Raw genomic sequence first — 24,473 nt, 5'->3', positions numbered from 1 at the left:
TCTCTTCTCCCTACACCTCTGAACACTATCCCTGAGTTCCGGATGCTATATTTTTAACAGTCTACTTGGATACTTTTACTCAACTGTTCCATAGATTCATAACACAACACGTTAATATTCATCTTTCTTCTCAGACGTCTATATTCCACACACATTTAGTGTAGCAATGTCATATCTGCAAAATCTTAAAACTTCACAGTTTTGAATTCAAACCCTAAATATTTGAACCCTACTCTTCCTCTTTACGGCACCTCATTTAGGGTATCTCACATAGACGACTGCAGTGGTTTACTGCAGGGGTTCCTAGCCTACTGTCATCCACTCTTCCCACTGCCCCAGTGTTCATGCAGTTTAGCTTTTAAAACACACAAAATCAGAAATTTTCAGAGTTTCTTTAATCGGCCAAAAAATATTCTTTAATACAGAAACCAAGGGACTCCAAATAGCTCTATACCACCTCAGGATCATTTCTTATGGCTATTCTACATGGAATCAGGTTTTCTTTTATTCAAAGGCCACCTCAGAATTTAGCCTTTGGTTAAGTTTTATAACCCCATACACATATCCCCAAAGCAGAATTAACCACTGTCTCCAAGCTTCTGCTTGGCGTATTCCTATTAGTGGGCACACACTATTAGAATTAGTTGTTAATTTCAAAAGATAGAGTTCTTGGAGGTAAAAATCTGATCCTCACTTTTCACTCTTCAGGGCTCACCACACAATAGCTCAACATCCTTGACATGTTTGCTGTCATTCTGGGTCGTGTTTAATGACTGTTCAGAGACTTGCTGTCCACCAGCACACTCCGACTTCCTTAGGGCTTATGTGATGCAAAAAAAATCTAACCTAAATCTAACCAAACCTGTAGCCCTAACTTCTGGGCTATAGGAAATTCAGGAGATACAAATTGGATGATACTCTCAGGAGAAAAAATTAAATGAAAATATAGGTGGGACAGTTAAAAAAATGGATTTGGATTCTTCATACACACACACACACACACACACACACACACACAAAATGTCGTGGGATTGTGTAGAATGGTATGGTCACCCTAGAAAAAGAGTTTGGCAATTTCTTAACAAACTAAACATAAAACTACCATACAACCCAGGGGTTGTACTCCCGGGTATTTTTGTTGTTGTTCAGTCACTAAGTCTTGTCCAACTCTTTGTGACCCCATGGACTCGAGCACGCCAGACTTCCCTGTCCTTCACCATCTCCCGGAGCTTGCTCAAACTCATGTCCATTGAGTCAGTGATGCCATCCAACCATCTCATCCTCTGTCATCCCCTTCTCCTCCTGCCCTCAATCTTTCCAAGCATCAGGGTCTTTTTTGATGAGTTGGCTCTTTGCATCAGATAGCTAAAGTATTGGAGCTTCGACTTCAGCATCAGTCCTTCCAATGAATATTCTCAGTTGATTTCCTTTAGAATAGACTGGTTTGACCTTGTGAGGAGACTTGCAAGAGTCTTCTCCAGCACTCCAATTCAAAAGCATCAGTTCTTTGGTGCTCAGCTTTCTTTACGGTCCAACTCTCACATCCGTACATGACTACTGAAAAAACCATAGCTTTGACTATACGGACCTTTGTTGGCAAAGTGATGTCTCTGCTTTTTAATAGGCTAAGTTTGTCATAAACTTTCTTCCAAGGAGCAAGCATCTTTTAATTTCATGGCTGCAGTCTCTGTCCGCATTGATTTTGGAGTCCAAGAAAATAAAATTTGTAAAACTCACATTCATTCAAAAACCTATACACAAATTTTTATAGTTGTTTTATTCATAAATAAAAAAGTGGAATCAGCTTAGATGTCCTTTGACAGGTAAATGGTTAAGCTTCAATACGTTGCAATGTAACTTTGCAATAAAAAGGGATGAACTATGGCCTTACAACATGGGTGAATCTCCAGGGGATACGTTGAGCAGAGTAAAGATAATCCCAAAAGATTACATATTGTATAATTCAACTTACTATTGAAATTATAAGATTTAAGAAATAGAAGACATTAGTAATTGCCAGGGCTTGGGGTAAGGGGTACGAGAGATTCTTACAGCTTTTAGACTTGGTAGAGACACAAACATACACAATTGATAAAACTGTATAGAACTTAATATATACATAGACATACACACACATATGACAGTAGGGGGATTCTCTTTTCAGCAGCTCCTGACAGCTGGAGAATACCTTATACATAGGCAAGATATTCCTAGTATGGCATGTGTATCAAATTGAGACCTATTCTCAGAGCCACCCAGCTCCACCATCAGCTTCTCAGTCCTCTACTGTTCCACAGCATTCAGTGGGTTGCTCATCAGGGCAGGCTCAGTTTCACTGAGGTGCCCAAGAGACTGAGACATCTTGTCCCACAGTGAGCCTTCATGTCTTGAGCTCTAAGTCTCATATCAGTTGAGGCACCACTAGATGCAGCTCTGAAGAGATCTCTTCCCGTGCAGGACCCACCTGAAGAGTGGGATTTCCCTGAAGGTCAAAGGTCTCTCTGACAAAGAACTTGGGAACAGGTATGGTGAATTTCTACTCATACTTCTTGTCATTTAAAAAAAGAGGCAGGGGATAAGGTCTGCAGAGGTCAAATGAGTGTTAACTTAATAAGCTCACAAGCCTCTCCTTTACTCTCCCGAGCTCTTGGCCAGCTTGGCTTCTCTTTTGCTATGTATGTTTCTTAAAGCTCCCTAAATGATTCTGATGTGCAAGCAGATATGGGAGCTACTGGTATAGGTCTTAAAAAAAATAAGCTTTTACAATTATAAAACTTCTCAAACAGAAGTTACACTTCCTTCTTATTAGCCATCTTTCAAGCTAAATTACATTTTACTTATTACATGATACACAACCACTGAACCAGTTTCAAAAATGACAAAATTCATATTTCAATTTATTCAGTCAGGAAACATGAAAAATAAATAATGAAGGTCCTTTTCCTCCCCTTCTTCTCTACTCTCTAAATTTATGTTTAAACCTGATAGATATTTTGTAACACTAAAGTTATAGCTTTTTAAAAGCACTACATTACTGCTTTTAAAGATAATGATTATAAATGCAACTAATCTGAAAAAACAGGAAATAAACACTTTCACCTTGTTGGTTTCCAGTTCATTATCTCCTTCGTCATAAAGACAATAATGCTACAGAAATTAATGTTTGGGTATAAATTGCAGATACAATTTTAACATTTTCCATAATCCTGAGAAATGTTTCAGTATTATATAATCAAAAATCAATTCCAAATACATCTGTACATATACAAAAATACATTTAAAAACAAGAATGGGAAAAATTCTAAATACGAGGTCATTACTCAGAAGGTGAGTTGGCACTATGAAGAGGCTTTGATTCCTTTATCAGGATATTCTTCCACATCTGAGGAGAACATCAACTCTGGGAGAGAAAATGAACAAATCATACTTAAAATGATTTCCCAGCATCTCAAAAAGAGTTTTATAACTTACAAATGAACAGTTTTAAAATATTAACATATTATATAATAGAATTATAATTCTTTATGTTATAAATTATTGTTATAAATTCTTTATATTATATTATTATTATTATATAATTCTTACTTGAGTACAAGTAAGATTTCTTGATAGTGAACTCTGAGTTTTAAAAGATGAACTATTGACAAATGTACAAGTTTTGCATTTTGAGATGTACAAGTTTTTAATGCATTGTAACTCCTGAAAAATAAAATATATATAGTAGAGACAATATAATAACTCATACCAGGAAGTTTAAGTCACTTAGGGAATCCAGGATCATTAAACAGCTAAAGAAGTCTAATTCTGTAGTGATTGTGATAACCTAAAATATAGGACACAGACATAGAGGAGGACCTGGAACTAAGATTATTAGGTGTGTGCCAGGAAAGCTTAAATATGTGACCCCATTTAATTACCATAAACTCCCTTTAAGTGAGTATTATCTTCCTCATTTTATATTTCCTTTTTTTAATCCATATGGAAATGTTATTTGACTCATATAGCCCTAAAAGAGAACAGGATTCTGGAAATATAAGTAACATACACTTTGTGATTAAGACTGAATACTGCATAAGCCAGCTGAATGTAGCTTCAATCCCAGTGGAGAATGTTATTAATTGGCATTTCGACATTTAAACTATCACTAAGCATAGTCCCATAGTTTACTAAAATACCAAGAAATATTAAAAAAAAAAAAAAAAGAAAACCTTAGAAATTTAGTAAAATAAAGTCCCGATGTAAACATTAGATGAAAAAAAAATCTTTGAATGATGAAGAACTACACCAAGTTAAAGAAAAACTGCAAACTACCTAAAGCCTAAGAAGATTTTAAAAAATATTTTAAATATATTGAAAAGGAATAATTAGTGAATAACACAAGAAAAGGTACATTCATGAATGAAAACACACAGATTACATTTTTTGTCTTGGTTTTTACAAATGGAAATGTTGAAGATTCTCAGTTCCAAGATTTCTGAAACATAGGCTGTAATCAGTTGATCAAACTGTGGTTAAATGCTTTAACAAATCAAGAATAAAATAATAGCCAAAGTCCAGAAAACAGCAAAGAGATTCAAGGGTGAAACTGTAGAACATCTACCAGGAAACACAACTTACAATACAGATATTAAGCTGTTCTCAGAGCAGTGCTGAAAGACTGGCAGTTTGCAAATGTGATGCTTCTTCAGGTGTTCCAAAAGGGGTCTGAGGACTACCGATTAGTAAATCTCACTTTACTCTGGGCACACTAAAGATTGCTAAACACTTCATTAGACAGTGAAGGGTTAAGAATTTGTGCCGAGCAGAGGAGGAGGTAAGAATAAATTCACTTGAATATGTGTCTAGCAGAGGCTAACAGATGAAGCATTTGATTTATTTCAAATTTATGGGCTTCCCAAGAGGCTCGGTGGTAAAGCATCTGCCTTCAATGCAGGAAACACAGCAGGAGCTGCAGGTTCAATCCCTGGGTTGGGAAGGTCCCCTGCAGGAGGAAATGGTAACCCAGTCCAGTACTCTTGCTGGGAAAAGCCCACGGACAGAGGAGACTGGAGGGCTATAGTCTATAGGTTTGCAAAGGGTCAGACACGACTTAGCGACTGGGCAGCAAGAGATACTTTGATCAGAAAGAGACTAAGAGAAAGGAAGAGCAAAGACTTTCTCTAAAATACCCGAAAGGGTCCAAGAAAAGAAATATCTCCAAAATATGTGGAAACCCTCACTAAGTGCTCCAAGACTCCAGCTCTCCTACACACTCCTCTGTTTTTTGCATCATTCAGTTTCACCACTTTATTGTTACACTTCTTAGGTTATTTTAAATGTATCTTTGTTATTGAAATGTTATAATACTACAAAGCATAAATGACATAATGCTATATCCATTAAAAAGAAGATTTATGAAGTCATTAGAGAAGATTTTATGATGTACTTATACTATTTTTTTCTTTAATACCTTCACTAAGATCCATGCCTGGCCTGTAAGACAAAAAAAGCCACGATAACCCAACCAGAAGGGCCACCACCAGATTCACCACAATCCATGGCTGGAGAACCTGCTCCTCAATTCCTTCTGCCCTAGAGGTACAGAAATACTCATCAGAAATGTCTTCACTGTGATCCATATATCCACATATATCTATTTTATAAACTTAAAAAAAAATAGCCATCCTTATCTAGAGGAATAACAAGCATAAAATATAACTTCCCTATGAAATACACTATATATATCATGAGAATTTTAAAACCATAACTTAAAAGATTTAAAACATTGTTTACAAAATATCTCATTAAAAATGCAAGAGTATATAGCAAGTTACCCATTAACCAATGGAATAGGGGGTTTTTTGGCCACAATTTTAGAAACAAAAACAAGGCCCTCATTACTACTTATAGGTGAAAACAAGTAAAAGAGTGAAAAAACAACAATAGCACCATTCCTCCTACTGTTGCTATTATTACGATCAACAATTCCTAGCGCTGCTATGAATTCTTACCAGAGGCTGCCATTAACAGAAGAAGGTGTGTAAAGGTGGATTCTGTCACTTGTCATTTGTTGACTCAGAGATAATATAAGAGCAGTAAAGTACACTGAGGAAAGACAAATGAATTACTAACAATGTATTTTTAACAACCCAGTTTGTTTGGAATTTATAAATAACTTTAAGGTCAAAAATAATCTGAGCTTTGGGAAATGATGACACACAAAAAATTTCATTTGGTCAATTTCAATAGGCTGGGTAGTCTTAGATTACTTTTCAGTACACGTGGAGAAGGGTCTTTAGATACTATTTTATCATTAGACTGACAAGAATCTAGAAGATCATTTAAGAAATTAAATGATTTAAGGCCCTAAAATTAGTTTTATTAATATTCTCATAAGTAGAACAAAATTTACTCCAAATTACCAAAAAGGTAAAAAAAGCATAGTATTTGTTACTAAAATGCCCTATCAGCCCTATCTGTTTAATGTCAAGGAGAAAACACAACAGTTAAATATTAAGTAACACAGAGAGGGTGGGATGTTTCAAGAGAACAGCATGTATATTATCTATAGAGAAACAGATCACCAGCCCAGGTGGGATGCATGAGACTAGTGCTCGGGCCTGGTGGGCTGGGAAGACCCAGAGGAATCGGGGGGAGAGGGAGGTGGGAGGGGGGATCGGGATGGGGAATACGTGTAACTCCATGGCTGATTCATGTCAATGTATGACAAAACCCACTGCAATGTTGTGAAGTAATTAGCCTCCAACTAATAAAAATAAATGAAAAAAATAAAATAAAATAAAATAAAATAAAGAAGTGATTAGGTCATGAAAGTGGAGGTCTCAAGAATGGAATTAGTGCTCTTATAAAAGAGATTGCACAGAGCTCACTACTCCCTTCCATCATGTAAGGATAAAATCTTATGTCTGACTCAAAAGAGGACCCTAGCCCTACAATACTGTCACCCTTATCTTAGATTTCCAGTCGCCAGAATTGTGAGCATTAAATTTCTGCTGTTCACATATTACAAAAAAAAAAAAGCTAGATAACCTCTGCTGAAAAATAATTCTAAACCTCCACTGAAAAATAATTCAATCAAAATTATACCTACCATAGTTTAATTACAAATTCCACTGAATATGGATATGAAATGTTTATAACTAGCAATAACATAAAATCATTTTTAAAATAAAATTATACTTTTTTTCTGATTCAAATTTATACAGTTATGAAATTACTCACTTACAGAAAGATGCTAAAGCTCTTGGATCCAGAGCAAGAAAATTTCGGATTGCTACTGACGTTTTAGCAAAGTCAATCCTAGAAAATACAAAAGCCTCTTGTCACAGTGTAGTTGCAAACTTTTTAAAAAACTGTACAAAACTGTAGTCTCCAGACAACAGTTTCTTTCTTCTCTATTTTAATGCTACCACATGTACTGTCTATTATGAAGCTTTAAGTAGCTACAGTTTATCCTTAACACACATGAAAGAATCTTATTTACAAAGCCCACATATAACATTTAACTAAAAGACTATTTTAGTCATCCTTTCTTTAGCATTAAGAAACAAACTTGATCAGCAATTTCATTAGATTCTACTTCCTTTTATTACTCATATTATTGAGTGATAAGCTGTTGTTTTCTTAGTGGGTTAATTGTGTTCCTAAAAAGACATATTGAACTTCTAAACCCTGGGACCTATGAATGTGACCCTATTTGGAAATAGAATCTTTACTGATGCTGTCAACTTAAGATGAGGCTGTTACAAGGGGCCCTGATCCAATAAGACTGGTGTCTTTATAAGAAGAGACACAGATTCATGGACACACAGGTACGACTGTCATCTGATAACGGAGGGAGAGGCTGGAGTAATACATCTACAAGCCACAGAACACCAAGGACTCCAGAAACCACTGGAAGCTAAGAAAGAGGCGGGAGCCCTCGATAATGGAACCAACCTTGCCGACACCTTGGTTTTAGACTTTTAGATTCCAAAACTGTGAGAGAACACATTTCTGTTGTTTCAAGCCACCCAGTTCAGGGAACTTTTATTACAGCAGCCCTAGGAAACTAACACAATACCCAGAGTCTTAACTATATGGATTCAGTTCATTGGAAGATGCTTGGGTCTTTTTTTAAATTAACTTTTTGCTTTGTATTGAGGTATAGCCAATTAACAAAGTTGTGACAGTTTCAGGTGAATAGAGAAGGGACCCAGTCATACAGATACATGTATCCATTCTCCCCCCAACACCCCTCCCATCCAGGCTGTCACATAACACTGTGCAGAGTTCCATGGTCTATACAATAGGTCCCTGTTGGTTATAGGTACAGCAGTGTGTGTGTTTGGGACTTTTTGAGTTGATTATATTTGGATGAAATTTTGAATTTAAAGTTGATGCTGGAACGGGTTAAGACTTTGGGGTATGTTTTTGCTCACAATAGTCCTATCTCCTCCCCCCAAAAAAGAACAGAAACAGAATGGTTCTTTAATATTAATATCCTGTAATTCTATTTTGAAAATGTCATAGTTTGTCAGGGACACATTTTGCTCAACACTTCCTCCTGAAGAAAGTTAGAGGGGCCTACGGTCACAACAGTCTTACCTGTCAAAGGCTGAAACTGTACTCAGAGCCAAAAGCAAGTAGAGAAGACTCTGAAATGGATATGCTAATGTCTTGTATTGTTGCAGAAGGTTTGAGAGGTCAGAAAGCTCATCTCCTGCCAGAACATAGATCACAACAATGTTCCACACAGCACAGCCAGCCAGGAAGCCATGGGAGAAGACACCAATCATTCTGAATGGAAAACGGTTTTGTTAACATACACGAAAGACTAAAGTAAAAAGCTCATTCTTCAAATCTCTTCACGTGTAAGAATAACATTTCACAAAAAGCAAAATCAAGCTTTTTTCTTTTCTCTATACTAATAGGCAGATCATCTAACTCTAATTCAATGTTTGAAAAATATATCCACCCACCATTTTAAGTTTTGATAGTATTTTTTAACAGTACTGAACAGTCAACACTTAAAAAAAACAAAACTAAAAAAAAACACAAACAAACAAACAAACAAACAAACTGTGGAACATTTGTCTTAAGAAAAGTCCAACAAAATCAGTCACCGGAAAGCCCGATGCACCGATAGTGCAACATCTCTGGTCGTCCAGGAAGGTTTCATGTCCATCGACACATCGATCTTTTCTGTGGTCTTAATCAACTCTGAACGATCAGCAGCCTGGAATCGCCCTAAGAACACAACACACAATTTAAAACAACTCACAACAGAGAACCCTGGTGATCTTTCTTGTTACTCCACATTTAAGAACCCTCAAGTTGAGACTGAAATTTTACTGTTTTCTTGTCTAAAAATTCTCCGATTTGGCTCCTATTTCAGAAATCTCTTTTTTCTCAGTTGCTAAAAACATACAATATTTTAATCTTGAAGAGAAGTAAATGATGTCCACACACTTTCTTCTCAACCCAAAACAGATGTTAAAGAAGCAGTCTTGGAAATCAATTTATTTAATGAAATACAACAATGAACTTGTAATTCAGAATGAAGTCTGGAAACCTTTAACATGATATAATCTAAAAGATTCTAATTTAGAGATTTTTACAAGTATTAAAGTGTAAATTCTACCACTATAAAGGTAAGTCAATATTTGAAAACACTTCAAATTTCTCAGGAAAGGATGCCAACATATGTAGTATGGCGTTCTGTGATGACAGGAAAGAAACGGATTGTTTCATACACTTGTCTTAAGATTCCCATGGAAACCATCAGTTCAAGGGTCAGGACTCAATACTATGAGCAGAGCTTTATGCTTCTACTGCAGACAAGGAGGCTCCTTCTCATTCATCAGCCAATCCACAAATGGACCTCAGGAAACTGTAAAAGTTCCATTATTTTTGCCAAACCTGGTTGTCAGGCACTTTGGAGAAGGAAAGACAGAAATGGGATACCTAATGTTCCCAAAGAAAAAGCAACTGCTGGGCAGATCACTGGTACATTTCATGGTCAGTTACTTTACTAAGAGAAGTTTCTGTGCTACAGGAGGCAAGAATAAAAATGAGGACTGAGTGACATTGCTTGAAAATCAGTTCAGTTCAGTCACTCAGTCATGTCCGACTCTTTGCAACCCCATGAACTGCAGCATGCCAGGCCTCACCAACTCCTGAAGTCCACCCAAACCCATGTCCATTGTGTCGGTGATACCATCCAACCATCTCATCCTGTCATCCCCTTCTCCTCCTGCCCTCAATCTCTCCCAGCATCAGGGTATTTTCCAAAGAGTCAGCTCTCCACATCAGGTGGCCAAAGTATTAGAGTTTCAGCTTCAACATCAGGCCCTCCAGTGCTTGAAAACAGACTGAAGCAAATTAAATGGCCACATGGTATACTTGTCCTGCTGCTTGCTGCGTGCATGCTCAGTCGTGTCTGACTCTGCAACCCCATGGACTGTAGCCTGCCAGTCTCCTCTAACAGCCCTTAACTAGAAGTCATGAAACTTTGGTTAGAGTCCCAACTCTGTACTAATCAACTGTGAGACCCTGGGTGAGTCCGCCTCTCTGGGTCACAGGTTTCTCACTGGCCAACAATGCCAAGATCCCTTAAGTGGGCTCTTAAGGAATCAGAATTCTAAAACAATTTATGCAAAATCTAAGTTGTAAATTTTAAGGGTTGACCTTTATGTTTTAGATGAGTTCTTTAGGCAGCATGTTCACAGCATATCCATGGGACTAATATATGGTTATGATTATGATTTCAGGTTTTTCTTAAACACCACAAATGTAGTGTTATAAACCAATGTGTGCTATATACAATGTCAGAACTATTTTTCTAAAACAAAACATAGCTATAATGTTCTGTTTCTCATTTAATATGGCAATACTATCATGTATTTTCTCTTATTTATTTTTAATGATAGAATTTATATCATTACTTGCTCCACCACCAATATCACTACCAATTGCAGAAAACTGGTAAAGTACAGCAGAGAATAAAGAAATGGGTGGGGGAAAGGGAAGCTTTTTAAATTACCAATCATCTCATAACCTAGAAACAACCAGCATTAACATTTTAGCATATTTTCTTCTAGTCTTTTGTCCTATGCATTTATCTATAGCTCAAATCTAACTACAAGTATGTATGTTTACTCTTCACTACCATCTTCCCACGAAGTGAAAATTTCTCCCTAAACATTATTTTTAGTGGTGCAGAAGATTTCATCATATAGATATGCCATGAACCATCTGAATCACTCCCCTTCTGTTTTACATTTAGGTTTTTTTCAGTTTTTTGCTCTCATTAATAACAATGTGATGATTAGCTTTATGAATAAATTTTTATCCATATTTTTACTTATTTCCTTAATTCAGATTTCCAGAAGTATAATTCCTAGGTCAAAGGATATCCCTGTATAATTCTCAAAGGGTTCATGTTCCAAAACAAGGATCTACTTACTGCTTTTTTCCACAAACACTTTGCCTACAGGCTGGCTAATGCCTGTGGGTGCAGTGAATACAGATTGTTGTTCTGGACTACTTTGCTCGTCAGTAATTATGTCTTCATCTTCAACTCCTAGTTCATTTGCATAATGTAATTCCGCTGGCTGGGTTTTCCTGTAATCAAGGAGAATGTAAGAAAAATGGATGATTACTGACCTTTTATAGACCCAAATAAGGAGGTTCTTGCAGGTCTAATGGAAAGAACCCTGGATTTGGAGTCAGAAAATTTGGTTTTTACTCAAATGGATCAGTTATTAACTGCTATATATAGCAAGTCACTTACATTTCTGTGGGCCTCAGTTTTCTCATCTGGAAAATGAATTGACTGAACTAGATTTGAAAGGTTCTTTATAGACTTAAAATTATATGATTCTATATAGACACTGATCACTATGTGTAGGGTCATTTCCAAATATGAACAACAGTGTTATATACCTTCCAGTACAGTTCTTTAAAGTATACCATTCTATTTCAGCTGGGACTTAATTTCCTACGCTGAAATAAACATTTTATGTATTGTTAGAATAATCATAATTTGAATTCTATTAATATGAGGAAATAAATAATAGCCTACCTTATTAATATCACCTTTAATCTTTAATACCTTTAATATGTAATATTTTTACTACTTATATAAAATCTTCTATTTGTGTTCCTCTTCTTTAGACACAGCTCCTAAAATATTTTATTTAAATATAATATTTTACTTTTCTCAGTGGGCTTACTCTTTTCAAAGTTATCCTTAGACTAGTTTAACTAATACCCTTGTAATTCTATTAATCCTAGAGATACACAACTGCAAATATTTAATAAGACTTAGAAGCTGCTGTTTGGGAGCTCCAAATTAAGCATCAGGGTACCTCTGCAGAATATTTAGAAGGACAAATAAATCCTTACTTCATCTTTCTTCGAGGTTTCTGAATAACTGGCTCCTCATCTGGCTCCACATTGATACCATTTTCATTTGGTAATAAAGATGGACTAGCTGTCTTCTTCTGGGTAAAGGCAGTCTCCAATTCTGAAAATAAAGCAAATTAAGTTTTTAAATAACTATGATGTAAAAAAGAAAAGTAGCATGTAAGACTTCTGTAAGACAAAAGAACTTTAAGAATTCTAATTGTTCCCCAATTTTTTTCACTGTCTTACTAATCTTTAATTTTTAAAATTTTATACCTCTAAACACTCAACAGAAAATTTGAAATCATGATGTCAAACAACATGAAAAAAGAAAAATTAAGTCATCCAACATTGAGGGTGTGTCAGAGCTCCAAGATTACCTCCAAGTTCTATGATTCACTCAACAGACTCACAAGTCATTTACACTCACAGTTACAGCTTATTACAGGAAAAAGACACAAAACAAAATCAGAAGAAGGAAAAACCTCATGGAACAAAGTCCCAAAGAAACCAAGTCCAAGTTTCCAAGAGTCCTCTATCAGTGAAGTCACACGGATGTGCCAATTCTTCCAGCAACAAGTTATGATGACACATGTATTCCTTTCTCTTCCTGGGAAGCTCATCAGTCACTTAGCAGCCAGGTATTTTACTGGGGAGTGATCACAGAGGCACCTGCTGCCAAACACATACCAAAATTCTAGCCTCCCAGAAGAAAAGCGGGTGCTCAGCATAAATCTCATTGTGTGCATAGGTGCAGAGTGAGCCACCCTGACAGTTTATAGAGAAAGTTATGCAAAGTTTCTACACTTTGCATCAGTGTAGAAAACTGTTGCATACGAAGCCAGAATGTTATGTCCATGAATCAAGGCAAGTTGGAAGTGGTCAAACAGGAGATGACAAGAGTGAACATTGACATTTTAGGAATCAGTGATCTAAAACGGACTGGAATGGGTAAATTTAACTCAGATGACCATTATATTTACTACCGTGGGCAAGATTCCCTTAGAAGAAATGGAGTAGCCATCACAGTCAACAAAAGAGTCCAAAATGCAGTACTTGGATGCAATCTCAAAAATGACAGAATGATCTCTGTTCGATTCCAAAGCAAATCATTCAATATCACAGTAATCCAAGTGTATGCCCTGACCAGTAATGCTGAAGAAGCTGAACTTGAACGGTTCTATGAAGATCTACAAGACCTTTTAGAACTAACACCCAAAAGAGATGTCCTCTTCATTATAGGGGACTGGAATGCAGAAGTAGGAAGTCAAGAAATATCTGGAGTAACAGGCAAATTTGGCCTTGGAGTACAGAATGAAGCAGGGCAAAGGCTAATAGAGTTTTGCCAAGAGAACACACTGGTCATAGCAAACACCCTCTTCCAACAACACAAGAGAAGACTCTACACATGGACATGAACAGATGGTCAATACCGAAAACAGATAGATTATACTCTTTGCAGCCAAAGATGGAGAAGCTCTATACACTCAGCAAAAACAAGACCAGGAGCTGGCTGTGGCCCAGATCATGAACTCCTTATTGCCAAATTCAGACTTAAATTGAAGAAAGTAGGGAAAACCTCGAGACCATTCAGGTATGACCTAACTCAAATCCCTTACGATTATACAGTGGAAGTGACAAACAGATTCAAGGGAACAGATCTGATAGACTGAGTGCCTGAAGAACTACAGACATAGGTTCATGACATTGTACAGGAGGCATTGATCAAGATGATCCCCAAGAAAAAGAAATGCAAAAAGGCAAAATGGTTGTCTGAGGAGGCCTACAAATAGCTAAGAAAAGAAGAGAAGCTAAAGGCAAAGGAGAAAAAGATATAAGCATCTGAATGCAGAGTTCCAAAGAAGAGCAAGGAGAGATAAGAAAGCCTTCCTCAGTGATCAATGTAAAAAATAGAGGAAAACAACAGAATGGGAAAGACTAGAGATCTCTTCAAGAAAATTAAGACAAGGGAACATTCCGTGCAACAATGGGCACAATAAAGGACAGAAATGGTAGGGACCTAACAGAAACAGAAGATATTAAGAAGAGGTGGCAAGAATACACAGAGAACTTTACGAAAAAGATCTTCATGATCCAGATAACCACGATGGTGTGATCACTCACCTAGAGCCACACATCCTGGAATGTAAAGTCAAGTGGGTGTTAGAAAGCATCACTACGAACAAAGCTAATAAGTGATGAAACTCCAGTTGAGTCATTTCAAATCCTGAAAGATAATGCTATGAAAGTGCTGCACTCAATATGCCAGCAAATTTGGAAGACTCAGCAGTGGCCACAGGACTGGAAAAGGTCAGTTTTCATTCCAATCTCAAAGAAAGGCAATGCCAGAGAATGCTCAAACTACCACACAATTGCACTCATCTCACACGCTAGTAAAGTAATGCTTAAAATTCTCCAAGCCAGGCTTCAGCAATACGCGAACCATGAACTTCCAAATGTTCAAGCTGGCTTTAGAAAAGGCAGAGGAACCAGAGATCAAACTGCCAGCATCCACTGGATCATCGAAAAAGCAAGAGAGTTCCAGAAAAACATCTATTTCTGCTTTATTGACTATGCCAAACCCTTTGACTGTGTGGATCACAATAAGCTGTGGAAAATTCTTCAGGAGATGGGAATACCAGACCACCTGACCTGCCTCTTGAGAAACCTATATGCAGGTCAGGAAGCAACAGTTAGAACTGGACATGGAACAACAGACTGGTTCCAAATAGGGAAAGGAGTACGTCAAGGCTGTCTATTGTCACCCTGCTTATTTGACTTATATGAAGAGTATATCATGAGAAATGCTGGACTGGAAGAAGCACAAGCTGGAATCAAGATTGCCGGGAGAAATATCAATAACCTCAGATATGCAGATGACACCACCCTTATGGCAGAAAGTGAAGAGGAACTAAAAAGCCTCTTGATGAAAGTGAAAGAGGAGAGTGAAAAAGTTGGCTTAAAGCTCAACATTCAGAAAACTAAGATCATGGCATTCAGTTCCATCACTTCATGGCAGATAGATGAGGAAACAGTGGAAACAGTGGCTGACTTTATTTTACTGGGCTCCAAAATCACTGCAGATGGTGATTGCAGCCATGAAATTAAAAAGCGCTTACTCCCTGCAAGGAAAGTTATGACCAAACTAGACAGCATATTAAAATACAGAGACATTACTCTGCCACCAAAGGTCCATCTAGTCAAGGCTATGGTTTTTCCAGTGGTCATGTATGGATGTGAGAGTTGGACTATAAAGAAAGCTGAGCGCCAAGAATTGATGCTTTTGAACTGTGGTGTTGGAGAAGACTCTTGAGAGTCCCTTGGACTGCAAGGAGATCCAACCAGTCCATCCTAAAGGAGATCAGTCCTGGGTGTTCATTGGAAGGACTGATGCTGAAGCTGAAACTCCAATACTTTGACCACCTGATGCAAAGAGCTGACTCATTGGAAAAGACCTTGATGCTGGGGAAGATTGAAGGCAGGAGGAGAAGAGGACGACAGAGGATGAGATGGTTGGGTAGCATCACCAACTCAATGGACATGGGTTTGGGTGGACTCCGGGAGTTGGTGATGGACAGGGAGGCCTGGAGTGCTATGGTTCATGGGGTCACAAAGAGATGGACATGACTGAGCGACTGAACTGAACTGAACTGAATGTTAATGGGAGAAAGCTAATCTTACAATCTTTGCTCCTTCTTTTTTTTAACTCTAATAAAATCTATTGTCATTTTTCTAATTATTATAAAAGTTACACATACAATATATGAAAATTTATTAAACATAAAGAAAGAAAATTTTTAAAAATCATCTCTAATTCCTCCTTCGAAAACTCCTACCACCATTGACACTTTGCTATATCCTTCCATTCTTTTTACTGTATGTGTGTTATATGTGCATACGTCCTGGATTGAACTGTGTCTCCTGAAAAAGACATATGCAAGTCCTAATCCCCAAAACCTGTGAATGAAACTTTAGAAATAGGGTCTTTGCAGATGTGATCAAGCTAATATGAGGTCATGCTGGATTAGGATGGGCCCTAAATTCAATGGCTGGTGTCCTTATAAGAAAAGCCAAATTTGGACACAGAAACACAGGGAAAAATGTGAAGATGGGGGCACAGAATGGAGTTATGCTGTTACAAGCCAAAGAATGCCCAGAACTACAAACCACCACCAGAATCTGAAGGAGGCTAGGGTGGATTCTTTCCTACAAACTTCAGAGGAAACATGGCTCTGTGGACAGTTTGATTTTGGACTTCTAGCCTCCAGAACCGTCAGAGACTAAATGTCCATTATCCATCGGAAGCCACGCCAAGATCTAAACTTTCTATTTTGCTTCTGAAATTGCATCCCTTCTCTCATAATCTGTATATATATTCCCTTATAGCTCAGTTGGTGGTGGCTTCCATGATGGCTCAGAGGATAAAAACATCTGCCTGCAATGTAGGAGATGTGAGTTCGATCCCTGGGTTGGGAAGATCCCCTGGAGCAGGAAATGGCTGGAAAATCCCATGAACAGAGAAGCCTGATAGGCTACAGTCCTATGGGGTCGCAAAGAGTCGGACACAACTGAGCGACTTCACTTTCACTTTTCAGCTCAGTTAGTTAAGAATCTGCCTGCAATGCAGGAGACCCTAGTTCAATACCTGGGTTGGGAAGATCCCCTGGAGAAGGGATAGGCTACCCACTCCAGTATTTGGCCTGGAGAATTCCATGGACTGTATAGTCCATGGGGTCACAAGGAGTCGGACACCACTGAGTGACTTTCATTTCACTTCAGTTCATGATCAAAGAGACCCTCTAAAATATTCCTGACTTAACCTTCTAGAGTTACCCTAGCAATAAAAATTTTAAGCAAAAAAAGAAAAAACTGGATATGAGTGGGGAAAAATAGAAACAGACAGGTTTTTAATCATATACCTCAAACCACAACTGCTGTCACAAACTAACCTCAGTTTCTTTACATACCAAGAGGTAGCCTCGTTTTCTTCTGCCTCCGCTGAACAGGAGCTTCTTGGCGTTCTGTGGAGTCTTGGGCTGGTGGCTCGCTGCCCTCAGGAGGCCTGTGAGCAGCAGTCTGAACAAGACCTTCCGAAGCAGCACTGGCTACAGAGAAACAGGGTAGGGGGAAACGGGGATAACTTGAGCAGAGACCACTAACTCTCAAAAATATGGGGAAAGGGCAACTGCAATGTTTCCTGTATAATGTCCTCTTCTCTCACAGAACTAACTGTGCCCCAGATCTTGATTTCCTCCCTCCTTACCTGTAACTTTGGGCTTCAAGTTGAAAAAACAAAAGAAATGAGGGAACAAGGAAGAATGAGGAAGAAAAACCTGGGGACTAGAAAGAAGAACAAAAGACGGGGAGGAGTAAAATCACTTCTGAGCTTTCAAAAAAGTGAAAACATGATAGAAGCCATCACCATAGGGAACTCTTACTTCTCATATGCCTTGAGGGTTATCAGCCTCTAACTATCAACAGTTTAGTCCTTCATTTATAAATTAACACATAATAAAGTCATCATGGATAACTGCAGTTAACAGATAACTTATCAATCTCTCCCCTCATTAAATCTTTGAACAGATTTTGACACATTTTGGCAGATCTGAATTCTACTTCATACCTTCCCTTGCCAGTTTCTTCACAAAGGAATACAGATGAGTGAACAAATGAACAGATGTATTAGTATTATCAATAGTACTGAGCGAAATGGAAACTAAAATAAGCTACTTTTCATCCACTAGGTTAACAAAAAAAATTTTTCAAGTTGATATTTTCCAGCATTCTCAAGGACTTAGCAAATGTGACACTCAAACTCTGTTGCTGGTAAGAAGATAACTAATGCTCTGTTAAGGGCAATTTAGTAGAAACTTATTTTAATAATGCACAGGTCCTTTCATCAATTTCACTGCTAGCAATCCACCTTATAGAAATATCTCTTCTTCCCCATCATCCACTGTTTTATGTAGAAAAGCTGCAAGTTGTTGGAGTGAAAAATTTGAAATAACCTAATTGAACAACAACTTTAATAAAAGCCAGCAATATATCCCTTTGGTCGAGAGCACGGATTTTTTTTTTTCTTTTTTACAAGAAAAATAGTTGATAGCTGGGACAGAGCTGTACCTCTGTTCCCTCAACTCAGTTTTTATTGCATTCTTCACCAGTGACCTTTTTAAGTCCACAGGTAAGACATGTCTGTACTTAACTGTGAGTACACTTTTAGAGCCTAGCATTTCGGTGAGTATCTTTGTGAATCTAAGTCTCTCTGCCTCTCATTCCTTTTTGTTCCATGTCTGTATGTCTTTCTGTATACATACATCTTCATTTTTCTCTTTTCTTACACCCACCATCTATTACTCCATTTATTGGGCAATGATAAGCTAATATAAGTTTCCGACCAGCTATAAGGTAGGACCAGCTATGAGCTTTAGGATGTTCATCCAGCAGTGGTGGACAGGACAAAGTAGGGTGGAAGGAAGCTAGAAGTCCAGAGCAATGTTGGAGGCAACCCCAATACCTCGAGTGAGAGGAAGAAAGGTGCTAGACTAACCATAGTTGTGGCAGTGGAAATGACAGCAGGAAAAATACATTAAAACTACTATATAAGAAGCAAACTTGAGCTTCCATGGTGATCTAGTGGTTAAGAACCTACTTTGCAATGCAGGGAACATGGGTACCATCCCTGGTTCAGGAAGATCCTACGTGCTGTGGAGTGACTAAGCTTGTAGACCATAACTACTGAGCCAGTGCTCTAGAGCCCACAAGCTGCAATTACTGAGCCCATGTGCTGCAATCACTGAATCCTGTGCTCCGAAACAAGAGAAGCCACCGCAATGAGAAGCCCACGCACCGCAATGAAGAGCAGCCGCTGCTCACAGCAACTGCAGAAAGCCCATGCACAGCAACAAAACCCAGCAGAGCCAAAAACAGCTTAATAAATAAAAACAAAGGAAGAAGCAGCAAGTCTCTGAGAGGCAAAAAGTAGAGTGAAAACTGCAAAATTCAAAGGTGCCTCTGAGGTTTCCAGTCCTGGTCCCTGGGAGAGCAGGGGGGGTCCATGAACAAACCTTGTAAGTAAAAAAGTAAAGTAAGTAAGTAAGAAGTAAAACTTGGACTTCCCCAGTGGCTCAGTGGTAAAGAATCTGCCCGCCAATGCAGGGGACACAGGTTCGATCCCTGCTCCAGGAAGATTTCACATGCTGAGGGCATTTAAGCCCATGCTCCACAACTACTGAGTCTCTGTGCTCTAGAGCCCGTGCTCCACAAGAGAAGCCACAGCAATGGGAAGCCTACGCACTGCACCTAGAGAGTAGCCCCTATTTACTGCAACTCGAGAAAGTCCACATGAAGTAACAAAGACCCAGCAGAGTCAAAAAAAGAGATCCCATATGCCACAACTAAGACCCAGTGCAGTCAAATAAATTAATAAAATTTAAAAAAAAAAGAAGTAAAACTTATCATTGGAAGTAATAATAAATACTGAACATCCTGAGTTCAAGTTACCGGCAGAACATCCAAGATTATCAGTGAATAAGACAAAAAAAAGTTCATAGAATTTGCTCATTATTGGAGTTTTAATACCTGGATGATATGGCCCTGACTTCAGACTCATGTTCTAATGTAGATTCTCTGACTGGAATAAGGGATGCAAGAACCTTGTGTCTCTAAATCCATACCCTGTTCAAGGGTCTGGAACAGACCACAGCTTAAGACAACTTATGTTATCTGAGGATAAAAGACCTCAAAGAGTCCAAGAAAGTTGTGGAAGTTAAGATTTGGGGCAGCACTACCCTTTATTCCACAAATGTTTCTAGATACTCCTCAGCCTGCCCATGGCCTTATCCCTCATGACCATCAAGAATCCCACGGCTTCAGAGTGAACTTGATTCTATCTTTAACACAGCAGTGACTTGGGACTGTTAGGGCCTTGCTTCTCCCTGATTTGTGATGTTTATCATGTCCGAGATCCTGGAAAAACTTGTGATCCCACACAACAAAGAACAACTTCTTACCAAGCGGGGTTTTCGTTCTGGGCTTCTTTTTCTTAGGACGACTAAGTGGAATATCATCTATAAAAGAGAAAGAACACCAGAAAAGGCTGCCTAAGAATCAATGCAATTCGGAAGAGTCAAAAGGGAACTTTTAGTGGGGAAGACCTTTCCCTTCTCTTCCCTGGGTCCAGTCAACTTCTATACATTAGGGGAAGAAGGTGAGAAATTGACAAAGTTAGAGGAAGCCCATAGGGTAAATACAGGTAGCTCATGGCTGGTCAGTAAAGTTATAAACTGTGACAGAAAGTGGGCTCATCAAATATTCACCCGATCCCCTACATTTCCCAGCCCCTTTGCACTGGGGCCTATGACTGGTTCTGACCAAGAGGCTGTGAGCAGAAGTGTTCTGTGCCATTTGGGAACCAAGACATTGGAAGAGCCAGTGAGTAACCCTCCAGCTTCCCCATCCCTTGCTGTGGCAACTGAGGAGGCCTCACGTTAAGATGGCAGAACTGCAGCATGAAAGTAGCTGAGATCACTGCATCATTAGTGAAGAAGGAGAGGAAGGTAACTGTCCTGGATTGTTCTACAACGGACTTTGCATTAACCAGAAAAATCCCTTATGATATTAAGTAACTGAGATTTGGGGGTTAGTGTGACATAACCCAGTCTACCCTGATGAAATGAGACAAAAGAAGATGTAGTCCCTATCACAGAACTATATGCAAGACCACAGTTATGTTCTAGGTGACTCCATTCAGGGATGAATGCTTTTTAACTTTTAAGGTCAAATATCAACATATAACTAGTGTCAATGGCAGTCATAGGAGATAATATGATTTAAAAAATTGTGACATTATAAAGTATACTATTCAGATTCAAGTTTAAGGGAAAATTAAGGGGAAAAAACTTTCAAACATCAAATACTGTATTTAGAAAATTTTACATTAACAGAAAACTAACTCACCTTGAATAGCACTTTACATGACACCACCAAATTTAATCAGGACAGAGACAAAAAAAGAAACTCTATTAATTAGAAATCTATTAAACTTTCAGACTGTAAACTGACTTGTATCATTACAAATTTAAAATAAAATTAGCTTTCACAGAAAATCAGCTAGTTTACAAACTAGCTTATTATTTATAAATAAGTAATAAGCTGTTTAATAAGACTAACAAAATAACCCCAATATTTTCTGAACCTACACATACTCCCTGTCTATTAATAAAGTGGATTAAACAGATTAAGAACTCTTATGTTGTCACTGATTAAAATCAGCTTAAACTCTGAGGAAACTATTCTCGCAAACAAAAGAGGATCAGAATTCTGATCAACAAGTCATTAAAACATTCAGAACGGACCCACTATATTAATATGTGGACCTTCAGTCTTTGAAACAGAACATTTAATCACAACTGTTATCTTAATGATTCAAGGATTTCTCATCTTTAAACTTGTGTATAACTTTAAACTTATACACATTATAATTGTGTAATGGTACTAGCCAAATTTTTTCACTTTATTCATTTTGCATTTTTAAAACTAGATAATAAAATTACTGTAAATTATTTTTACCTTGGCACAGGTGGAAGGGCTCGTGGAGGACGCTATGGGAAAAAGACAGAAAATTGCTTGTAAGTAAAGGCCTGGGAGCATCTTTACTTCGTGTATTTCAAATTTTTGATAACCTTGTTCATCAAATGAAACCCAAAAGATACAGATGAGAATCAGATGGGCAATTTTAATTTTTTTATCACTTCTAAATTTCACATAAAATTCCTTCCTTCCTACATTCCTCACTATCTACATGCCAGGCACTGTTCTAAGCATCAGGGATACATTAATAAACTGAACCTAGAGATCCTTGCTTTTATGCAAATTACATCCTAATGGTTAAGTATTAGAAGATCACATTAAGCATATATATGTTTATATATATGAATAAATAATGCTGCTTTAGTTAGGAAAAGTCTCTCTGAGGTATTTGAACTGAGACCTGAATAAGAAAGTAGCCAAAGGGGAGCAAATATAAAATCTTTTACTGGAGAGTGGGCTTGGAGAGTTTCAGGTAAAAGAAGGCCAAAAAAGGTGAAGCACGGTTATCAGGGCATGGGCAAATTAATTATGAAGACCGACAGGAAGAACTTAGATTTTGCCCTACTTCAATGGGAAGTCAATGGAGGTTTTAAGCCACAGAGTAAAATACTAACATTTATATAGTAACGTTTTTAAAAGGTTACTAACACAACATAGTAACCTTTTAAAAAGTATACTCGGAATACAACGTGAAACACCCAATTTAGGGCAGAAAGAAAAAAATTCTAAATGTAGTATAAATTTTCTACTTTACATGAACAAGAAAAGTGTTCACAACATTAATTGGCTACAGGCCAATATAAAATAACACGTTTTTAAAGAAGTACTTGCAGGTCACAGAAATTACAGTTAAGTAGCACTCTGGAATCTTTCAAAATAAAATACTAACAAATATGTCTAGTAATCAGTTTAATATTCCAAGTATCTCAAGCTGCTTGCAGAAGACATTGATTTTGAAGGGTTAAATTTTAAACAACTTATTGCTGTTCCACAACTGTCCCATTCAGCTATCCATTCGTTCAAAGAGTGTGTTAATAAAAACGCTACAAGATTAAGACATGGCCGGCTGTCTCAGCACTACCAGGTAGTACTGTTCATCAGTCTACAAAACGGTATTGTTCTAAAGATGCTATGGACCGTGTTCTAACCAAAGACTCAGTTCAAAGGACAACTCCTCATTTCAAAAGTCCCGCAAAAATGACGTGTCATCCATCCAGAAACTCAACCTCTACGTTCCTCAAAAGCAGAACGGCTCAACTAAACTGAAAGTAACTAAGGCTCGCTTACCACCTGCTTCTTCCCCATAGCGTCTAAAACTGGGCCCTCCGGCGGCGCCGGCTCCCGGACGCGGGTAACTCACACCCCGCCCGGGTTCACACCCGCCTGGCTGGCCGCGCGCGCAGGCGCAATGCGTCATCAAGCTGCGCCGCACAGGCGGTTCTGACCCCCCAGCCTCCACGCAGCAGGGTGGGAGCGAGGGGGAGCACGGAGACCCGGTGTGGCTTTTCCGGGCTACTCTTGAGGGAAAGTGGGCGCTGAAGTCGGGGCCCCGCGGGGGGAGACTCCAGCGGGTGCGGGGTAGCAATCACGATTTTTCCCATGGTTTCCCAAGTGGTTGCAGTGATTTGTTTGAGAGAAGTGAGAGAAGATCAGGATTAAAAGTCCCTGATGGCAAACAAATCTCTTTCCTGGGCAGCTAAAGTGCTCTCCGGGAGGAGTCGATACAAAGGACCTCACTGGCAGCCCCCGTACCCGCAGGGGCGGGGTCGACGTGAGTGAGGCGTCGTCATGGCAACACCCTCACCTCCCCCCACCCCCCCACCCCCCGGAAACTTCAGACCTGGCTCTCCGCCCGGCTCTTGGAGTTCGGGTCCGGCCCTGGGAAGAACTTCTAGCCTCCGCTCCCAATCCCTATCCTGTGAGCGCCGAAGGGGCGGATGAGCGAGCTTCCAGACCGGGGCTTGCCGCTTCTTGTCCCCAGCAAGTCGGCGTCGGCCCCGACCCAGAGGTAGCGGCCGCGTCGAGGCAGCGGCCGACACGCCCCTCACCGCTCACCCGGTGGTCTTCCTCCATCCCGAGCCTGGAGTCGGCCCTCTTGGCGCTCTGCCCGCCTGGACTCCCTCGGCGCAACTGCTGCCGGCGGGAGCCTGGTTCCCCGCGACGCTGCAGCCTTCGGGACCGGCGGGAGGCGGGGGCTCTGCGGTGCCGGACTAGGCCGCCTCCCCCGGGCCAGGTCTCCGCCCGCCTCCGCTTTGGCAGCCTTCGCCTTCCGAGGCTTCGGGGTTGAGAGACGCTAGCGTTTAGCCACCCGACCTAACGTTTAGGTTCGGGTATGAGTGAGTGAGTGTGTGTTGAAACAGGGAATTCTCAAATTTTCTCCAGTTACTTATCCTCCATCCAAAGACGCAGGACATAAAATCTGGGCTCACATAAGTGTTAAAAAATGACAGTTTTCTTCGTTTTGTTTGGTTGGGTTTCTGAGAAAAATAATGCTT

General features: G+C 39.0%; 1 protein-coding gene across 2 annotated transcripts; it reads right to left on the bottom strand.

The window, feature by feature from the left end:
* Positions 1 to 376: 376 nt before the first annotated feature.
* Positions 377 to 24,214, bottom strand: TMEM237 (transmembrane protein 237). 2 transcript variants are annotated; one of them, XM_065930818.1, is made up of 13 exons: positions 24,034 to 24,214; positions 21,958 to 21,989; positions 21,346 to 21,356; positions 20,400 to 20,456; positions 17,355 to 17,492; positions 12,388 to 12,508; positions 11,447 to 11,604; positions 9,105 to 9,228; positions 8,587 to 8,778; positions 7,226 to 7,299; positions 5,991 to 6,084; positions 5,450 to 5,571; positions 377 to 3,400 (listed from the first exon to the last, which is right to left on the bottom strand). In XM_065930818.1, exons 1-13 carry the CDS (start codon positions 24,049 to 24,051, stop codon positions 3,339 to 3,341), a joined length of 1,203 nt encoding a protein of 400 aa, XP_065786890.1. In that variant the 5' UTR covers positions 24,052 to 24,214; the 3' UTR covers positions 377 to 3,338. The 2 variants fall into 2 exon arrangements, with proteins under 2 accessions (XP_065786890.1, XP_065786891.1); XM_065930819.1 differs by lacking the exon at positions 24,034 to 24,214 and adding an exon at positions 23,266 to 23,372.
* Between the last annotated feature and the right edge of the window lie 259 nt (positions 24,215 to 24,473).

Source organism: Muntiacus reevesi, chromosome 3 (genome assembly GCF_963930625.1).
Source record: "Muntiacus reevesi chromosome 3, mMunRee1.1, whole genome shotgun sequence".
In the NCBI taxonomy this organism is placed as follows: Eukaryota; Metazoa; Chordata; class Mammalia; order Artiodactyla; family Cervidae; genus Muntiacus; species Muntiacus reevesi.
The sequence above is the reverse complement of the archived record's forward strand: the minus strand, read 5'-3'. Positions and strand labels throughout refer to the sequence as shown.